The 21,376-nt window shown below is 31.0% G+C and overlaps 1 protein-coding gene across 1 annotated transcript in view; it reads right to left on the bottom strand.

Annotated features, from left to right (window-relative positions):
* LOC145242752 (protocadherin Fat 4-like) overlaps positions 1 to 21,376 on the bottom strand; it is a 161,068-nt gene that overhangs the window by 33,712 nt on the left and 105,980 nt on the right. Inside the window, exons 12-13 of the mRNA XM_080105893.1 lie at positions 20,856 to 21,361; positions 20,163 to 20,289 (exon numbers count right to left, since the gene is read on the bottom strand). Of these exons, the coding sequence (XP_079962019.1) occupies positions 20,163 to 20,289; positions 20,856 to 21,361 (633 nt within the window). The remainder of the gene's footprint in view (positions 1 to 20,162; positions 20,290 to 20,855; positions 21,362 to 21,376) is intronic.

Here is a 21,376-nt window from a genome sequence, read left to right as displayed (position 1 = left end):
GTATATGTCATCTTGTGTATTTATTCAAACAATTTTAAATTGTCACCCATAAATATTTATATGATTGTAATATCTTTGTGTGTAGATTGCTTAATATCAACGTTTTTGTAATAATTAGTTTTTTTGAGGCACTGGAGGCAAAGGTCTTGAGTTTGAAGTCTGTTCATTGTTCATTTCTATAAGATTTCTTGATTGTGGGTAAGGAACAGAAATATCACTTTTGTTTACATGTCCTGATTGAACTGATGATTTCCTGGAAGAACTGTCTGAAAAAACAAAAAATACATATCTTGTTTAAAGGACCTGAATCAGCTGTAAAATAATATATATATATATATATATATATATATATATATATATATATAATTTTTTAATTTTTTATTGAGCCCATAATAAATTTACATTACTGTTTCCATTGGATTTTCACCCCAGGAGATGAGGTAGAGTACCAATTTCATCGGAATTTATAGGTGGACTCCACCTATAAATTCCGATGAAATTGGTACTCTACCTCATCTCCTGGGGTGAAAATCCAATGGAAACAGTAATGTAAATTTATTATGGGCTCAATAAAAAATTAAAAAATTATATACCGCTCTATTAACATATTGAGCACTTTTATCGTTTTTTTTTTTACCTTATTTCCCTTGAAAAGATATATATATATATATATATATATATATATATATATAAAACAGAGGTGATTATTTCCATCCACAAAAAGATTATAGAAAAAGAAACACTGGGGCCATACATTATTCCAAAATGGTCACACTATCTGCCAATACCTGATGGTTTTTTTTTATTTAATTCAATATACTGAATACTGAATTTCAAATGTCTCTTGAACACGTCTTTATAGCGCAGTTTCGATGTGCCTAGGGGTCGTGTACCTTCTTTGAGCTCACCAAAGAAAACTGCTTTCAGTAGTCTGTTATCTGACATGTGCGTGACATGTCCTATCCATCTCACCTACAATATATAGATACTTCCTCTCATATTTTGGAAGAGAGCTTCTCTTCAGAATTTTACACTAATTCCGAAGAGAAGCTCTCTTCCAAATAAATAATATTTACAGGTGGTGGCAAGATATTTCCTCACTGATTGTTCTCTTCCTCCTTACTTATTTTACACCACTACCAAGTATTTCATAGGTTCCAATTCTTATATGCATTCATGATTATTTTGTTTTATCATTTTGCTTATTTAATCATGATTATTAGATAGTCATCTAATAATCATTCAATATGTAACTAATGAATGCTTCCTTCCATTTCATTTTTTTTAATTTTCAGCACTTTGATTGGCTCCTCAGATTTGTTTAACGGTTTACATGATTGCATTTTCAAACACTTTTAGAATGATTTTACTAAAATTCAAGGTGATTTCTGTTCTTACTTGCTTTGATAAAAAACATAGAAACCTCCACTTACCACACATAGCAATATAACACAGACTTTCAGACTGCTTACTGTGAATAATACACATAGTTTTATAAGTTTCTTTAAAAGATACACAACTGTTCATTTCCACTGAATTTTCTCAGTTTCAATTATTGTCTGACACCTACTACTAAATATATGCGTACCTCCAACACGCACCACAGATTTACCCCCCCCCCCATATGTAACATGATGTAACTGTGATATAAGTTAATATTCTTATAATTTTTGTGCTATTTAAATGAAGAAGCTTTAAATAAGCTAGTAATAATTTTTAGTACATTTTTTGGTACTCTTGCATAATTTGACCCGAATTCTCGTGAATTCCCATCAAGCATGGATCGGGTGAGACCGGCAATCATTGGTGTCAGCCACGAGCGTTGTTCAAATGTTGAAACGCTAACTCGACTTTTTATTTTATTTATTTTTTTTTTTTTTCTGTTATGATTTTAGTAATTTTTAAGGTTATATTAAGGGGGCTGGGATGACTTTTTATTTTCTGATTAGTTATTTATTATTATTTTTTTTTAATTGAATTTTTGGGAGTTTGATTAGCCAATGAAAAAGCACTATCTAAATGGAAACAGGCGACATTCTAATTGGAAGAAAGCGACTAAACCAACAAAAAAAAAAAAAGAAAAGCTGACCCACAAATATATTTTCAAACTCGCCAAACAGAAAAATGACAGGCAAGAAAATAAATCTATACATGTTAGAAAAAGAAATGAAAACATCGATGCAGACAATCTCATATTGTCAGGAGAAGAAATTGGTGTCCTCCAAAAATGAAGTGCAACAATTGTAAACACAAATGTTTACTTAAAAAAGATCGTGTGTAAAGGATGGTTTCTCCTGGATATGTACAAATGCACAGTGCCACAAAAAAAAAAAAAAAAATTGACTGAGCAACAAGTCTTGAAAATAAAAAAGAAAAAACAAGAAAAAAATCATACGGTTACAAAAAAGAAAAGAAAACAAACAAAAAAACTTGTACTAACACCTAACAATTATACGGTTAAAAAAATCTTTTCTTAGAGAAAAAAAACAAAAAAACTTTCTGTTGATAAATATTTTGCAAAAAAAAAAAAAAATTAAATACTAAAATGAAATAAAACATTGTCATTTTTCAAGGTAGGTTTTTTATTATTTTTGGTTATTTGTATTTTTTCCTGTTTGTTTTGTTTTTTTAGTAGGTCTGTGTCTGTTACGACGTGCTCGGCTGACACTGGTCTCGCCTGGTCCATGCTTGATGGGAATTCACAAGAATTCGGGTCAAATTATGCAAGAATACCCATTTTTCAGCATACAAAAATGATGAGACTACAATCGTATTATCAATGTTTTAGAACAATGTTCCTCTGTAGTGATCATTTTGAAAGCATAAGCATACATGGGTCAGATTTTCATGAAATTTTTTATACTTATTCATTTTTAAATCAATTTACATTTTAAAAGCAGTTTTCATTAAAAATATGAGAGGAAGTATCTATATATTGTAGGTGAGATGGATAGGACATGTCACGCACATGTCAGATAACAGACTACTTAAAGCAGTTTTCTTTGGTTAGCTCAAAGAAGGTACACAACCCCTAGGCACATCGAAACTGCGCTATAAAGACGTGTTCAAGAGACATTTGAAAAACACAAACCAACTAAACGACTGGAGAAGAAAAGCTGAAGATCGGATAGTTTGGAGAAGTGTGGTATCAGGCGCAGCCGATGGCATTAGAGATCAAAGTATTGCTGCTTGGGAAGCAAAAAGAGCGCGACTATGGGTGCCACTACCCGAATTTCCTGCCATCAGATGTCACATCTGCGGTCATGGTTTCAGAGCTCCAATTGGACTCACATCACACCTTCAACACAGACACTAACCGACCTCCGCGTCATCATCGAAATCAACAGACTGCCCGAGAGAGAGAGAGAGAGAAAGAGAGAGAGAGAGAGAGAGAGAGAGAGAGGTGTTTGCCCCCCTCCCTCACATGTTTCATGTTACAAAAACTAACCAAAATATATTTAAGTTGAGCAAAATTGCAACATTTTATAAAGCTGAACAGTTTTAATAATTGAAATATATTTTTTATATATAAACTAAAATTTCTTATTTCAATTATCTTGAAGTTGTAAATAAAAAATGGATATAAAATAAATACTATTATGTTTAAAAAAAAATTTTATCATTAATTAGTTGAAAAATGATTAATATTTATAAGGTTTAAATTGATTTAAATTTCAGTATTTTGCAATGTGAACTTTTAAACATAGAATTTTGAGTAATAGTTCCAATTTAAAAAAAATATTTTAATATAATATAAATGTGACTATTGGCAATTTTAAAACCATAACCAAAATTAATCAAAAGTTACTTTTTCAGGGTATTCATTCTAAAGAACAAACAGCTGATGTTAGTTTAAACAAACATCGATGGATTTTAACTCATTTTTCTATTAAAAATTATTTATTTTTGAGATTTTATTCTTGGCCATTAAACTGATTGCCATATATATTATTGAGAAACTTTTTTATTTCTTTCACCAACAATTAAGAAACTTGTATACCTTACATTATTTTTTGCAAATTAACAGTAAGCGACAAAAGAACTGGTTACTTACTTAAACTTTCTAAAATATTAATATTTCAGTTATGGTATACTTAGTTTGCAATTTGTAATTTATGAATTTGTAATTTATGAAACTTATGTAATTTATGAAATTGTAATTTATGAAACTTACATTTTTCACAAAAAACTCCATTTTATAAGTAAATTCATCCAATTGTGAATAAGAATTGAAATTCATGAAATTCTGACCATTAGTAGATTTTAATGATTTTTATTAACAACACATGTACATATGCATTTTATAAATGGCTACACGATAGGAACATTGTTTTAAGGCATCCATAATGTAAACACAATAATAGTTTAACATTGTCATTATTTTCATGTTGAAAAATTTTTTTATAAGGGTCACTCAATTCAATCAAATTAATAATTACCCAGCTAATGAGGACTTTTTAAACAAGAAAATATTAGAGATAATGAAAAACACAATTTCAGCATTTTAAAAACTTATTTACAAATGATTCATAATTATGTCTGTCTAGGAGGAATTCTCAAACAAGTAAAGGTTAGAGAAAACAAAAAAAATGTATACTTTTAACATTTAAAATACTTATTTCGGGCATATTTATGGGTAGTCTTGGAGGATTTTTTAATGAAAGATTAGAGACAATGAAATTCGAATATTTTCTGTATTTTGAAATACTATTTATAAGATTTACTATTTCTTTTTTGGAAACTAGGAGGCCACTTGCTGCTCTTTTAAAAGAAAACTCAGGGGCCGATAGTTTAATTTTTCATCATCCAGAAGGAAAAGTAATACTAGATGAAAATAGGAATTACATTTTTGCCCAGAACTCTGAAGTAATGCACACAATTTATATTAAATGCTTCCAGTTCAAATGTTCATGTGAACACAAAAATTGTTCCTGATGCATATCCCAGGAGTAATGGTTTTAACTTTTCCAATAATTCTTCATAAACATTTAATCGTTCTTTTGTGATTATGGTGGGACAGAAAATTCTAATTGTTATATGGTAAGTTTGATGCTGACATATCATCAGCCCATTTCATTTTTAACTGTTTTTAATAGAAAGTATTGTTCGATTTTTACTTTAACCTGTTTTTTTTTTTTTTTTTTACATTTTCTTTTGCATTCTTAACTTATTACATAAAACAAAAGAATTACAATTTCGCTAATTTACGAAACTAACGTGGGGAATGCATTTTCTTTGCTACTGCTCTTAAATGACATACACAAATTATATTAAATGTTTCCAGTTCACATGTACATACAAACACAAAACAAGGGTCCAGTTAAATTTCCCGGGGGGGAGGGGGTGCACATGTATGTGCAAAAATAAAAAAATCTTAGCAATTCAATTAGTTAGCATCCTTTTATATCTCCTTGGGCAAGGCCGAGAAATGAATCTTGCTAGTATATATTCTTACGATTGTAAGAAAATTAGCAGAGAGACTTGACATTGTCCAGGATTAAATGATGATCAACAAATGTTTCACACTTCCATATATTTATTGTCATTCAAATCGATAAAACTGTTCATTTTTCAATCAAATCGATTGATAGCCTGCTCTAGTTGGGGACCAATCGTGGTGCACCAGAAGGAAGCTTCACAAGCCTCCCTGCAGTGACTTCGTCCACAATACATTGTAGTCTACATTGCACCATAGAAAACCTACTGTTGATTTTATAAAATTATTTTTATATATAAGGTCTTGAATTAATATTTAAAATGCAAAAGTCAAGTATCATGCTTCAATTGTGTTTGAAATAGAAATATTCATTTCGAATGCACCTCTGTCATATAAAAGGACCTACTGTTGATTTTATATGTCTGACTTTTCGGCTTGTGTAGTAATCAAACTTCTCAAATGCACTTGTGATGTTAGGCTGTGTAAGGTGTTAACTTTATTCATCTGTTTCTCCTTTCATCAGATCATTATCAAAGACATTCTGATACAAAATCTACCTAAGAACACTGCTAGGTACATAAAGTACCTTTGTGTGAAATTTCATAAAAATTGAGCCAATTGTTTTCGCGCCCATAGGAAACAAACGCACACAGTTTCTTTTTTATAATAAAGGTGTATACTTTGTAGGTAAATATTCTATAAATAATATTTTTAATTTTAACAAATATTTACCTCAATGAAAATGAATTTTTGCATTCAATGCCTGTATATCATTATTTATCATTCCAAAACCAAAAGATACATTTAATTTACACTTATACGCTTTTATTTATTATAATTTTTTATGTAGTTTGTCATTAGTTATTGCTTTAATTCTCCTCCCTCATGATAATTTAGAGTTATTGTTACATGAATCCTAACTACTGTACCACCCATTCGGTAGCTAAAAAGAAATTGTAAAACTCATTGAGATCAATTGAATGCTCACCACTGTGTACCAAGTCACTAAATTTTGCATAAAATAAATAAAAACTGTCATCTCTTTAGAAGAATAATAATGAGATCGTTAATCTTTATGGTCATTTGAAGTATCTGTATGCATAATTGTGAATAATATTTTTAATAATTTTATATAAATATTCTTTCTTTGTACAGATAAAATTTATGATAAGCTTTGCCACACTTATTTTTTTCAAAACTTTATTCTAGCTGCTTTTGATAAATTTGCCTTTGTTCTATATTTCATGCAAGATAATTTTTTTCTTTTTACCTGCTGTTCCATCAGTATTTCCTGGATTTTCTTCCCTCCAGCTCAGGTCTGCTTCTGATTGGGAGGGGGTAGCAGATCTCCAGGTAAAATAATCAGGTGGAATTGACACATTTTGGGTGTAAGTCTGATAATATAGTCATAAAAAGAAAACTTTATTTGTTTGCATACAATCATAATGAGAAACACAAAATCTCTATACTTTATAAGGATACCCTGAAGATAATTTCAACATTTTTAATGTTTATTTAGAAAAATATAACAAAAGATACATCATTAAATAATGAGTATATATATAAAAAAAATCTATTTACATCAAATGTAAGGAAACAAATTGGGTGGATTAATGAAAGTTACACATTTAAAAAAAGTTCTATCAAATATTTAGGAAGAAAAGCAATCTAATGAAAAAGAAGACGCTTATGTACTTACTTGCGATTGCAGTTTATTCAGTGGTTGTATTTTTTCTGGAAATGCAGAATTAAGTTGCCTCCTTGCTGTTGTCATTGGAGTATTTGTAGATGGTGTTTGGTTTATTGGTAATGGCTGAGTAGGATGAGGCCAAGTGCTTCCTGGGTAAGAAGGAGCAATGAGTTGTCTCTGTTCACCAACATATCTATTGGAAGGATCAAGTGCTTGGGCATAGGCCACATTTGACTGACCATTACATCGAATGATGCAGATTGATAATGAAGCTGTAATGAAGACAGCTATTGTGACTGCTATGACTGTAATAATAATGACGAGATTAAGATGCACCTTCTCTTCAGTGTGGAGCTGAACAACATTTAACATTTCTGATGTGTTGTTGCTGATAGTGAGTGTTAAAAAGAGAGTAGTTGTTGCTGATAGAACTGGCCTACCACTATCCTTGACAAGAATGTCAAGCTGATAGGAACCAGCATTTTGTTGGCTGAGTTGTCTATTGAAAGCTAAGAAACCAGTGTACTGGTTGATGGTGAACATCTGTTTGTCATTGCCTCTGATTATTTGATATTTTAGAAATGCATTCTCTTGACTATCACTGTCGGCTGCCTTTATCTGTGTGATGTTCTTGTTTCTGGCATCAGGGTAATATGTGACATGTAGATTGTAAGGTTTAACACTGGGAAATGTAAAATATGGAGCATTATCATTTTTATCAGTGACCTCAACAATCACATTGACTGTGTTATTGAGAGATGGTGTTCCATTGTCTTTCACAAACACCTTGAAGTGATAAGTATGTTGAAACTCATGATCAAGAGACATAATTGCTGATAGTAATCCATTTGTGGTTATTTTGAAAGGTAAGAAGTGTTTGTTGTTATTGGTGATGAGAGAATATGTGAGTTTTCCTCCATCTCCCAAGTCTGGATCAGTGGCATTGATGTAGCCAAGAGTAATTCTCGAGTTTTGATTCTCATCAATGAAGAATTTAAATGTGTCTTTTGTAAATTGTGGCCTTACATCATTGATGTCCATCACTTGAATGGAGAATTTGCTGTTACTATGAAGAGGAGGAGAGCCTTTATCTTGACAACTGATCACAACATCATGGTGCTCTTCTTTCTCTCTGTCAAGAGGATTTTTCAGTGTCACTTCATATTTCTTTGTACCTAAATTCTGAAGCTGAAATTTATCATGATGAAGATGACAAGTGACATCTCCATTTTGTCCTTCATCATTGTCTGTTACTTTGACATAAGCAATAAAAATATTAATTTTAGCATTTTCTATAAGTTGAACTGTATTTTCATTTAACGAAGATGGAAGATTTATATCGATAATTGGTGGATTGTTTTCATGACTGAGTACATTTACATAAACTATTGCAATTGAACTTAATGGAGGAATACCTTCATCTTTTGCTTTTATATACAATTTATGCATTTTTTCTTCTTCTGAATTTAATTTTTTCTGCAAAAAAATCTGCCCTGTTATTTCCATTAATTGAAAAACGTCTTTTGCTAACCCAGATGTTTTCTGACTCCAATGATATGAAACTCTTCCATTTTTCCCTGCATCCAAATCAGTTGCTGATAAAATTATAATTGGTGTGACTTTACTTTCTTCATTCTTTATGGAAATATTGTATATTTTCTCAGCAAATATTGGAAAATTGTCATTAATGTCTTTAACCTCAATATGAACATTTAGTATACTTTGTTTAGAAGGAGTTCCAGCATCTTTAGCCACAACTTGTACAACATAAGAATCTTTTGCTTCTCTGTCTAAAGTTTTTTCTAATTTTATTCCTAGTTGTGATGTTCCTTCAACTCCTGGAGCTACAAATAATGAAAATGGTTCATTTTTCATTTTTTTAAGTTCATATGCAATTTTTGAATTTAAAAGACTAACATCTTTATCAAAAGCATTAGGAATTGTTTTAGTCATTCCTTTTCCATCTCCTTCATCAAATTCAATATTTATTTGTTTTTCTGGAAACTCAGGTTTGTGGTCATTGATATCTTTTATAATTATTTTAATTTCTAATATCCTCATTGAAGAACCTCTTTTACGGACAGCTACATCAATGAGTTGAAAACATTGTTCATTATGTTTACACATTGATTCTGCATCCAATGTAATTGTTGCATAAATTTTGCCTGTTTTCTTGGACACTCTGAAATATTGAGAACTATCAACTTTTCCTTGTAGTTGACTGAATGTGATGAGTTTCTTGTCTTGGTAGGACATGTTCTCCATTATCTTTGAATCTGCAGAAATGTCTCCAATGTAAGTTTCTGGACTTTTTCCTTCTTCCACAGTGTAAGTGAAATCTGCACTCTCACAAATAGGTAATATGCAGTGGAATATAATTATAAATCCGATCATGACTAAACCTGAAAAGAACCGATAAATATTTTTTAGTAGCAGATGTGCCCAGCATTGCTCAGTATTAAACATAAAGTTAAATTCCTTAAAAAATAAATGAAGTAAAACAAAAAAAAAAAATGAAAAGAAAGTGAGACATGTGCATGTAAGTTTTATGTCTTTTCTAAACAGTTCAATAAGTATATATAAAAAAAAAATACTGAGCTGAGATCGAAACCAAAACCTAGAGACAGTGAGTCAAGTACGATAATCATTAGGCCAGTTTTCCATGATCTTTAAAAAGTGTTTTCAAAACGTACATAAGGAAGCTGTTATGTGAATGATTTGTGCATTTGCAGTCGTGAAATAGTTGACTAACAAATAAAAATTTGATGACCCCCCCCCCAGTTCCAATTTTTTCAATTTTGACCCCTTAGCAACTTTTTTTCCAGATGAAAAACCGATTAAAAATTTTTCCACATGTCTAAATGCCCTATATACCAAATATCAAGTCTGTAGATCAAAAATTCATTGAGTATATAGGTTGAGAGTTGTCCTCACACACACATTCTCACTTTTATAGATATATGTATTACTTGCAAATTTATGTACTTATTTGAAAAGAACTAATACTTGTCTTTAAAATATAGCATTTAGATACAACAATATTCCTTTGCAAACTTCTGCCTATATATAATGTGGTACTCATGCATATTTTTACTTGGGTTTCTGTGATGTTTGCACGGGCTCGACCGACAGCTGACGAGAACCACTGGTGAAAAAAAAAAAGAAGCTAGTCAATTTATTTCGTTTCATTTATTCCTTTTTTTTTGTTTGTTTAAGTATTTAAATAAGTTTTGGGAGTGATGAAAGGGAGAAAGATACTTTTACTTTTTTATTTTTGAAATCATTTGGCCGAGTGTTTGGTAAGCCAATAAAAATTGAAATTTTGAAATGGCAGCAGACGACTCTCTGAATAAATTGGAGAAATTGATTCAGACGTCTGAAGAAACATTATTATTGCCAAGAGAGGAATCTTATAACCTTGGAGTAATATCCTATTCTTTATTAGGTTCCTTCCCCATGAAGACAACAAAAAGTATGAAAAAAAAAATCTGTCAGCTGTATTCAGAAAACAAAATATAAAATACAGTTTTGCAACAACAAAAAAGAAATTATTGCAACTTTTCTTGAAAAAAAGTCAAATATGTAAAAATTAAAACTACAAGAAAAACATTAAAAGAATTATTAAAAAATAACCTACAAAAAGAAAAAACAATATTAAAACTTTTCTTGGAAAAAAATGAAAATTAACAGTATAAACTTTCACAAAAACATTTGCATATTTTTGCTGAAAGATTTAATTATTAAAATGAAGGTAGGTTTTGGTTAATTTTTGTTTTTCTTTTTAATAAATCTTGTTAATTATGTTTTCTGGCGACTTATTTTGCTCAGCTTTTTCTAGTGGTTCTCATCAGCTGGTGATCATTGAAATCCATGGCAAAAGATGCATGAGTACCAATAATTTCAGTTATCAATAATCAAAAGCATAATAGAACAAAAGTTTATATACTTACATTCTTTATTTGTTTTTATTATTATTTTATGTTTTGGAAATTAGAATTTAATTTTTATATTTACAAATAGAAGATAAAATGTATAACAATCTACTTACTCTTTGTGACCCTATTAATCTTTTTTTTAACAAACCAGGATTAACAGAATGATAAACATTGTTCAAAAGTTCTAATGCAATATTCTTGTAAAATAAATATATAAACATAACTGATAGGATATTTGTTTTCAAATTAGAAAATTAAAAAAGATTTCTCAATGTATTCTTTCACTGCAGGCAGAGGTCCCAAGATGCTAAAAATCTTTCTATTCTAATAGATTCTTTCTTATATGTAAAAGCATGAAACATTTATTTTGCTTCAAAATATAATTATTGTTCTAAACAATATCTATTATATAAAGGACAGTTGTCTGTGTGTGTCCACATTAAAATTAGAAATATCACCAGACACACACACAAAGCTAATATATTCTTTTTAAGAAATATTACCCTCTCTTAAAACTGATATATTTTGAGTGGTATTATTCAAACTGATGGCAATACAAAAAGGTGAATACAGATATATGTCTTTTGCATTAAGTTGGAAAAATTCATTTTGTATTTTACTTTCTTACATAGGGTTAGCCTTTTAAGCCCACACTCATAAACTTCAAGGGTTCTTTTCTTATGACTTACTTTGTATTTGTATCTAACAAAATTAAAATATTTTATATTTTTTAAATAAAATATAGAAAAATATACTTAAAGAAATTATTTTATACTCTAATAATAATAATAATAAAGGAAAGGCTTTGAATGCAGAGACTAATACACATGAGCAATAGACACTAGCTGGACAGGTAGAAACTGCTGCAAAAGTGATACTAAAAAAAAAAAACATCACATGAAATCAAGAAAACTGAAGCTGTATAATTGTAAGTTAAACCTCCTGCCTATCAAAAAAAAGTGTTGGCATACACTAGCATCACACCCAATAGTTCTGGAGTGCCAAGGAGGATGAAAAAATTGAGGAGAGAAAGCACTAACTAACTATACTGGATGAGTGTGAAAGGCGACTGGGACCTTGGGGTGCCACCCAAATTCCAGTAAAAACCAATGGTCTCTGCCAATTAGAAATCAAAGATAAATAACTGTTGCGATAATGCAAATGCGTTTGTAAAGATTCTCGAAAGAGGTGGAGAGTACTGGAAATCTGGGGAGACTTATTGTCATGTAGACTCCAGGGAACACCATAGGTTGTTTACAAAGAGAAATTTTCGATGATGATCTGTGTGAAAACTCCTAATGATGATGATAAAAAATTATTTTATCTTACAGCTTAGTTTTATTTGTTACAGATATCTTGAATCTATTTTTAAAACTTTTCCAAAATTTAAAATCAGTATCTATAAAAATTACTAGAATATTATCTTGTAGAAAATGTTTTCTTTTAATCTTTGTAATTATTAAAAATTTACTAAACTAAGTTTACTGCAGCGCAATACCAGCTGGTTGAACTGAATCTATTGAAGAAGTTTGCATTCATTTTTTAAAGGGAACTTTTAATAGATGTATATATTATCTTCACTATAACAACAATCAATAACAATAGTCCGAAATCATGAAAATGGCTTGCTTTCAATTATTTCCATGAAATTACTTCCCTTGACATTTTATGGGTGATAAAAATCATTTTTATCATTCAAACACTACCGTGTTAGAATATATGGTTAAGTGGCATTTTTAGTCATTTAGAACTGCTTTAAACTTCACAGCTCACTCATTTTTCAGCCAAATTTCAAACAATTATTGCAGTTTATAGATCATCTTCTCAGCTTTATTGTGAAATTTTTTTTTCAATTTTCATTCAGTAAAACAAGTTATGATGAATTTTTTGGTGTTCAAAATCATAAAAATATGTAAGGAGGTGAGCGACGCTTTTTATGACTGGTTTCCATAGCAACCACGTCGCTTCAGCGACAACCGTTGCTACAAATTCGAAAAGAGAAGTCATAAGTGAAACAGAGAATGAAAGCATAAAAGGGAAATAATAGGGGGGGATTTTATTGAAAGCCGACGAGTGCCATACATTGTTATTACATATGTGTATGTTTATGGGAGCAAAACATAAGACTGAAATTAAACAAAGAACAAGTGAATTTATTGGAAGCCTGGAAAAATCATGGATTTTAATAGAAAAATGTGAGCATGAGTAATATGATTATGCTTAAACATGGAAAAGTAAAGGACTAGTTGTTAAAACTGGAAAAGAAAAGGACAAGATATTATAGTAAAAAATATAATAAATTTATAACTTAAAATATTGCAGCATTAAGAATTTTTTTTTAAATTCAATTTATAACATTATATAATCAGTTCTTAATGCTGGAATATTTTAAGTTATAAATTTATATTTTTTTCCTAGAATATCTTGTCCTTTTCTTTTTCAGTTTAAACAACTAATCCTTTACTTTTCCATGTTTAAGCTTAACCATATTACTTTTTATGCTCACATTTTTCTATTGTAATAATAGTAATAATACATGATCAATTGAGATTTGATCAATGAATGAATACCATTGAATGAATTTCATATTATGTTTTATTTCTTACCAATAAATGGAAAATAGGTATTTTTATTCACTGGAGTTTTAAATCAATTTTAAACCAATCCTATTTATTGTTCATTGAAACAATGAATAACAAAGGCAATTTTTATTGAAAATTATTGTTACAACTATACTTATACTAATTGTTTTTTTTTTTAATACAAATGTCAACATTTATTGAGATTGTCGGACTGACTTCCTCATCTTGGTTGTTATAGTCACAACGTTTCGGCTGTTTTGCCCTCCGGCCTTCATCAGATGTTTTGTATCGAACTGGGGAACCGTTTGTTATGAGTCTCAAACCCAACCCTTTATTACTATTACGGGGGTACCGTGTTTGGACTCCAGCTAGGCTCTGATTCTCTGTTTTGAATGTTACTTTTCACTGCCTTCATTCAGGATTGAACTCAGGTAACTTTGGGTAACTGTAAACTTTGATACAACGTCTAGGACCACTCGGCCATATGTCACTAGGACAATTCTTAGTTGGTTTTTGTTAATGTTAAACCTATGTTGTTATTCAAGGTTTTCTCTCTCTATTAGAGGTGACCAAATTGCATTTAGCTCTACGCTTGGTTTGCTCAGTAAGTTGTTATGTCCGAGCATGTTAGCTGTTTCTTTAAGTTTTCTCACTTTCCAGTGGGTCTCTCTGTTTATTATTTTTACTTCATCCCATAGGGAGCGATGGTCCCCCCTCTCCATCCAGACATGGTTGGCTATACCTGATTTTTCCGTCTCCCCTTTAGTTACTGCTTTTCGGTGTTCTTCCACCCTTACTTTGAGGGGGCGGCATGTTTCACCCTTGTAAACCTTTCTGCAACTGCATGAGATGGAGTATATGCAGTTCTCGATCATGTTCTCCTCCATGCGGGGCTTCACTCGTACCAGGTGTCATCTGAGTGTTGACTCGCTCTTGAATACCTTCCTGATGTTGTAGGGGGCACATATTCTCTGAATCTTTTCGGAGATGCCTCGTATGTATGGTAGGCAGACCGTTGGTGGTTTTTGGGTTTCATTCTCCTCTCTTATACTATTAACACGTCTGGTGGATAGTATGCTATCGGGGTAGTTGTTACGACGGAGGGTATTCTTCAACCTGACCATTTCTTGGTGGTATGTAATGGTGTCGCTACTTATTGTCTCTGCTTGATGTTGTAAGCAGCATGCGATTCCAGGTTTGATACTGTATGGGTGATGGGAGTTGAAGTTAAGGTATTGTTCGGTGAAGGTAGGCCTGCGATATACGGATGCTTAAACCCATGCTCTGTGCGTGATATAAGTATATCAAGGAAGGCCAGTTGGTTATCTTTTTCTTTCTCCATTGTGAACTGTATCGATGGTCTTATTGAGTTTACATGGTCTAGGAGAGCCTGGATGTTTTCCTGATGGAGCCAGAGTATGAAGGTGTCATCAACGTATCTTAGCCACATTGTTGGCTTTAAGGGAGCTGAACCTAAGACCATGTCTTCGAAGTATTCCATGTATATGTTCGCCATCACTGGTGATAATGGCGAGCCCATAGCTAGCCCCTCCTCTTGTCGATATAGGTCAGTACCCATTCTGAAGTAGGTTGTTTCTATGCAGAATGTCAGCATTTCCATTAAGTTTGGCAATGGTACACATGTGCGCTCTTCTATGGAGAGGTCCGCAGCTAGTTTGTCTTGAATTACTGCTAGTGCCTCACTAGTTGGGACTTTAGTGAACAGGCTAACCACATCTAGGCTTACCATTTGGTTTGTACTGATGGGTGCTCCCTTGATCAGTTCCGTGAAGTGGACAGAATTCTTTACATGTGTTGCTGACTTGCCTGCTAATGAGTTTATTATATCCACAAGGTACCTGCTCAGTGGGTGGCATGCTGAGCTTTGGCAGCTCACTATGGGTCTGAGTGGAATACTGTCTTTGTGTATCTTGGGGAAACCGTATATATGTGGTAGCTTACTGTAATGCTGGACCAGCTGTCTATATCTCATTGGAGCGATGTGTTCCTTGTTTTTGGTAAGAATTTGTAAGAGCTTTCTTTCGGTTTTCAAAGTTGGGTCCTTCTTTATTTTACTGTAACTACCATCTGCGATTAGGTCTACCATTTTTTCAGAGTACTCCGACTTGTCCATCACCACAGTAGCATTGCCTTTGTCTGCTGGCAGAATTATTATATTGCTGTCACTCTGTAGGGTTCTTATAGCTAGCCTATCTTCTTGAGAGATGTTTGATTTAGGAGACTTGGCTTTCTCGAGTACTTGTCTCACTTTCCATCTTATTTCATCACCTTGGGTTGATGGGATTCTCAAGGCTATATCTTCCATGTGTGTTATGATATCTAAGAATGGAGCACGTTTGGTTGTTGTTGCGAAGTTGAGACCTTTATTTAGTACTGCTTTCTCTGAGTGACTCAGTTGGCGGATGCTGAGGTTGATGACCACTTTCACAGGTGAGCGGTGTTTTGATATTACATTCCTCTGGTCTTTGAGCTTTGTGAGCTTTTTGATTTGGCGTTCTTTGACCTTCTCATATTCTTGTCTGTATGATTTATGCAGATCTGATTGGATTCTCACCCTGTCTTCCTCTTGAGTCACCTTGACAAGGAACGATGTTAAGGTGTCAGAGATTTTGTTCCTTAGTTTTTGTTTATTCCAGCGGGTGTGTTGGATCCTTTCTCGAACAAGGACATGCCCTGCCCTTTCCACGACTCTACGTGCCTTCCTGAAATCCACTGTTGTTTGTAATGTCAACCCTGCTGGTATAAGTTTTAAGTTTCTGCATCTGTACAGGAAGGTTAGATGGTTAGCGAGTCTTGCTAGTTTCACATGACGCTTTTTCAGGCATTGCCATTCAATCCTAATGTCGGGTCCATACTGATTGGATAGTAATTGTCTGTATTTTTGAGATGAGGTGTTTTCATTTATTGAGATTGTCGGACTGACTTCCTCATCTCTAATAGAGAGAGAAAACCTTGAATAACAACATAGGTTTAACATTAACAAAAACCAACTAAGAATTGTCCTAGTGACATATGGCCGAGTGATCCTAGACATTGTATCAAAGTTTACAGTTACCCAAAGGTGCTGAGTTCAATCCTGAATGAAGGCAGTGAAAAGTAACATTCAAAACAGAGAATCAGAGCCTAGCTGGAGTCTGAACACGGTACCCCCGTAATAATAATAAAGGGTTGGGTTTGAGACTCCTAACAAACGGTTCCCCAGTTCGATACAAAACACCTGATGAAGGCCGGAGGGCAAAACAGCCGAAACGTTGTGATTATAACAACCAAAATGAGGAAGTCAGTCCAACAATCTCAATAAATGAAAACACTTCATCTCAAAAATACAGACAATTACAAATGTCAACATTCAATTAATTTAATGTTGACATATAAAAATTTTATTTTTTTTACATGTTTTAGCAATGTAATTTAATTTTTATTACAAAATGCATTAAAATAATTCCATAATTTCAAGTTTTTATTTAATAAATTGAAAATATTGTAAATTAACAAGAATCACTTGTATTATAACACTTCTAATTTTCTGAAGCGTTTTAATTAGAAAAAATAGTTTGAAAATAGTATGATTTTTATGAAAGTGTTTGGAATAGAAAATTAAATTTTACTACAAAAGAAATGAATATGGTAATAAAATTTACAATTGTTAAAGCATTTCTTTAAATAAGGTATCCATAAAAACTATAAAAAAAAATTATTTCCTTATCAGCATGGCTTTAAGTAACATAATCAAAATGTGTTGATGTAAGTTGTAAGTACTAAAATTTTAAGAAAATGTTAGCAAGTTTTCAAAAATATATATTCACACACACGCACACACACACACACACACACACACAATGTAAAAGAATATATATATTTTTTGAAAATTAGTGTACATATGTCTATATGAGATTGATAAATGTCAAGTTCCATTATGTAAAGTGAAGTGAATACAGCTTTGTGTCATGGTGTTTGCCTATAGAATGAAAGAAAAACTACTGTGACAATACAAAACTAACTGTCGTTTTACTCAGTAAATATTTTTGTATATTAATTAAAAATGTATATTTTCTTATGAGATTTTTTATTTATTATAGTTTTACAAATATATGTTACTATCAAAATAAAAGAAATATGTAATGTTGTTGAGAATTAAAGATTTAAGTTAGATGTTACTGATGGCCATCTTTTATACTCATTTTGCTATGAGGAACTAAGAATCTTAAGAAAAAAAACAAATAATGATTTTCCTTACCTTTGATATCGTTTTCCATTTGTTGTTGATTATAAGTTGTTTAATACAGTGATAGTTCTTATGATTTTATGTTCTGTTTGATTGGTAAAACTTTTAACATGAATATGCGTTTATTATAAGTGTGAGAAGGTAGTTGTCCTAAAAAGTATGGTCTGTGTGTAATGGCTGCATGCACCAGAAGAGGGAGGATGATGATGTTGTTCATAACGTAAAATGTGCCAACCCACATTCTTAGGTTTATTATTATTTTTCATAAATTTATTTATTTTTATTTTTCATAAAGATTTTAATGTTTAATGATATAAATTTATAATAGAAAATTGAATTTGTTTAATTTATTTATAAAATTTCTTATTTGTTTCCTTTACTCCCATGATGCAATGCATTATTCATTCTTTAGGATTTACATTTTTCTCTCTATCCATCCTCAGAACCTTTAAATGCTAAGTATACTTTCTTTGTAATAGAAAAATAAAAATCCCTAGTCTTTTGTATTGTATTCTATTCAACATTTACATTTCAAATGAAGTAATCATTCCAAGTTTCTGAGTTTAATGAGAAAGAGATGAATGATTTGTTTTTCTTTTATTAAATTACAAAGGAAAAAATACAATTCTAAAATTATTCTTGGTAAAATTATGACCAATTTCAGAAATGCATTTCCAATTACATATTTTGCTTCTAAGTGTGTTTTATCCATATTAGAATTAAATATATCATTATTTCTAAATAAATGTGAAAAAGTCGTTTTATATATAATATAATCTGTTTTAATTTCCACCAGTAAATAGTTATTGTTGTAAGTATATATGTATAAATGAAAGTTTTGATATGAGAAAACTTTTTTGTATAACTGCTATATTTTAATTTTTTGTTAATCTGCTATATTTAATTTTTTGTTAGGTACTGGTGGCAAGGGTCTTGTATTTGCAGCCTGTTCATTGTTCATTTCTATAAGGTTCCTTGATTGTGGATAAGGAGCAGAAATATCACTTTTATTAACATGTCCTGATTGAACTGATGATTTTCTGGAGGATCGATCTGAAAAACAAATGTATTCACATATATATATATATATATCAATTTGAATTCAATTATCTAGAAGAACTGACATTTTGTAAGAAATATTATGTGACTCTTTAATATATATTTATGCTAAAAGTAATACAGGAATTACGGAGTATATCTGACAATGATTCTCAAATAATATTTTAGACTTTTAAAATATAAAAATGTAATTATACAAGTTAACTATTGCAATAAGTTTTTTATATGCTGTGTGTATATATATATATATATATATATATATATATATATATATATATCAATCTATAGGTGAATATAGTGAATAAACTAATTTAAGTGGAAAATTTGTTTGGAAATAGAATAGACAGATGCATAGCTGTTGAGTTAGCTAAATATGTAAATAAATGGATTGATGACTAGAGTAATTATTGTGTATTGTCTATTACCTAGTTGTCTTTAAAAAAATCAATTATACAAAAATTTGAAATTTGATCCATTTTTATAAGAAAACGATTCTAGTACAAATTTGCAATCTGTTTCTTTTATTTAGAAAAGATAATATCTTGATTTGTTGTTGTTGTTGTTACACTTTGCTTCGATCCCAGGATCATGGAATATTCAAGAAAATCTTATAAAGATTTAAAATAACAAATTCTAAACAACTAAATCTCTTTAACGCCAATTATCAAAACTGTTTTGTAATTGTATGAACTTCTAAAATAAACTACAAATTTTGTGAGTATTTGATCCAATCAAGAGTTTCCTTCATTTATTTATTTTATTCACCATCATTCCTAATCTTCATTTTTCACCACATCTCAAAGCCATCTGTTGATGTTTGAGGGTTCGTCATCAAAATTATTGTCCATTATTTTCTCTCTTTTTCATCTCATTTGAGGAAAAGCATTTATCAGGTTGCCTCAACCCCAAAATAGGAAAAAAGAATTCGAGGTCAGTTACCGACTTATTCTTTAAATTAGCCTTGTACACAATTACTGTCTTATGATGATTTTTAACATTTTTAAAGTTGTTTTCTTTTTTTCTTGTACAGATTTATTTAAATCACTTAATATAATTTTCTTCTATTATTTATGCCACCAAAATATATTTTGCATTTTTATTATTTTTTTTGTTTGTTTGTATTCCTGTTCTACTGTTCAATTTACTCATAACCAGTACAATATTATGACACCTTTATTCTATATTTAATTCACTCATTTACTTCAAATATTACCTGATGTTCCTTGGTTATTTCCAATGTTTTCTTCCCTCCATCTCAGGTCTGCTTCTGACTGAGAAGGTACAACAGATCTCCAGGTAAAATAATCAGGGGGAATTGATACATTTTGGGCATACATCTGCTAGAAATAATAATAAAAAAAGAACATTTTGTATGTATTTACTTGTATCATGATGAGTATAAACATTGCAGTAGCAGATAAAGCAAAATGGAAAAACAGCAAAGGAAACTAAATGTAGGTAGTTGTAAATCTTAGTGATAATTTAAAAAATATATACTAGAGTCAGATTGAACATAATTTTTTAAAATATTTCTATGATTACATGTTTACCTTTTTCATTAGTGCTTTAAAGAAAATAACATATTCAATTTATTATATGTTAAAAAATATAGACACAGGGTAAATAGTCTGATATGTATAGTGGTATTGTCAAAGTGATTTCTAATCCAATCAGATTTATTGCACATAGTATGACCATTTCTAAAAGTATGAACTGCTATAGGGAATATGGCTGTACTTTCTATGAACTGTTTGTATAAAATTGTCTGCATTATGCATTGTAATTAGGCATTGCATAGTGAAAACAATACATACGTTAAAAAATATGTGAAGTAAAATTTTTAAAAAATAGAAAAGTAGTGAGAAATAATGAGAAATAGACATAAAAAAATTTTGTTTTTACTTACTTGTGATGGGATATTATTTGATGGAATTGCTTTATGTGGAAGTCCATCAGCAGAAATTTCTTGTCTTCTTGATGTTGTCATGGGAGTATTTGTAGATGGATTTTTATTTATTTGCAAAGACTGAGCAGGATGAGGCCAAGTGTTTCCTGGGTAAGAAGGAGCAATGAGTTGTCTCTGTTCACCAACATATCTATTGGAAGGATCAAGTGCTTGGGCATAGGCCACATTTGACTGACCATTACATCGAATGATGCAGATTGATAATGAAGCTGTAATGAAGACAGCTATTGTGACTGCTATGACTGTAATAATAATGACGAGATTAAGATGCACCTTCTCTTCAGTGTGAAGCTGAACAACATTTAACATTTCTGATGTGTTGTTGCTGATAGTGAGTGTTAAAAAGAGAGTAGTTGTTGCTGATAGAACTGGCCTACCACTATCCTTGACAAGAATGTCAAGCTGATAGGAGCCAGCATTTTGTTGGCTGAGTTGTCTATTGAAAGCTAAGAAACCAGTGT

This window comes from Euprymna scolopes, chromosome 21, assembly GCF_053919585.1.
Source record: "Euprymna scolopes isolate OS-2025 chromosome 21, ASM5391958v1, whole genome shotgun sequence".
In the NCBI taxonomy this organism is placed as follows: domain Eukaryota; kingdom Metazoa; phylum Mollusca; class Cephalopoda; order Sepiida; family Sepiolidae; genus Euprymna; species Euprymna scolopes.
The sequence above is the reverse complement of the archived record's forward strand: the minus strand, read 5'-3'. Positions and strand labels throughout refer to the sequence as shown.